Source organism: Myotis lucifugus, unplaced genomic scaffold (genome assembly GCF_000147115.1).
Source record: "Myotis lucifugus unplaced genomic scaffold, Myoluc2.0 scaffold_4, whole genome shotgun sequence".
NCBI lineage: Eukaryota > Metazoa > Chordata > Mammalia > Chiroptera > Vespertilionidae > Myotis > Myotis lucifugus.
Window position 1 is genome coordinate 13,034,793 of NW_005871052.1, and position 1,049 is coordinate 13,035,841.

A 1,049-nucleotide genomic window follows, 5' to 3' on the forward strand; every position below is an offset into this window, starting at 1 on the left:
GTGAGACTACATGCGCGGAGTGTATATGGAGTGCTGGGGGATGTGTGTGTATGTGAAGAAATCTGTATATGTGGATGTGGGGGCTACATGTGTATGGATATGTGAGTGTGCTTGTGGGGGGATGAGTGAGAAATCACCATATGCATGGGGGTGAATGAGGACAGTGTGCATATGTGAACATGTGAAGGTATGTGAATGTGTGGATATGTGATTGGCTAGAAGGAATTCCTATGTATGTGCAGGGTGTTTAGAGATTGTGGGTGGGTGGGTAGTGATGAGGACAGGACACTAGAAAATTAATGGGCCCTATAAGACTCAGCCAAGCAAAAGTCTGGAAGCAAAGACCTGGCTTAAGACCTAAGAGAAGGTGTGAAGTTTGAATTGAATTTCCAGTGGGAACTAAACATCCAGGAAAGGGCCTGGGGACATAGGGAAGCTCCCAGTACTTGGGTAGGGGTAATGGGATAACAGCATTTTTACTATGGTCATTAGCACCAGCTAGGAAACCAAGGCCACCTGTTCTTGACTGTCCAGCATTCTTTCTTCCCTCCTTGAGAACCCAGGCTTCCTCCTAGACACCTAGCAGGGAACCATACCTAGCACCCCAACCCGATAGTTGAGGGTGATGACGATGACGTTGCCATAACTGGCGAGGACGCTGCCATCAATCATGTTGCCTGTCCCTTCCATGTAAGAGCCTCCATGGATGTAGACCATGACGGGCTTAGCACCACTGTCCCGGATGTCTGTAAGAAGAAGGGGTGAGACACAGGCTGGGTAGGATGCCCTTCCTTCCCCACCCCCACCAGCCCTGGGGGGGGGGGGTGCAGGTAGCAAAGCTATCCCAGGTGCCAGGACACCACCGCCATCTCTGAGGGCAGGACTCATGGGGCTGCTCAGCCTAGAGCTAGAGCATCAGCCAGAGATACTTGGACTTCAAGGGGGTTGGGGTTTTTAAAGACTCTGGTTCAAGTGCCTCCCAGCAGCCTCCTGGCCTGATACAGCTAGGCCTAAGAAGGCCCGGAGGCGGCGGCGGGGGGGGGGGGGGG

At 52.7% G+C, this 1,049-nt stretch overlaps 1 protein-coding gene across 2 annotated transcripts in view; it reads right to left on the reverse strand.

The window, feature by feature from the left end:
- The window catches only part of NLGN3 (neuroligin 3), a 19,251-nt gene that overhangs the window by 10,660 nt on the left and 7,542 nt on the right, over positions 1-1,049 (reverse strand). For both annotated transcript variants that reach the window (XM_023764378.1, XM_023764379.1), the window contains one exon: positions 597-746. In XM_023764378.1, coding sequence (XP_023620146.1) covers positions 597-746 — 150 coding nt within the window. The remainder of the gene's footprint in view (positions 1-596; positions 747-1,049) is intronic.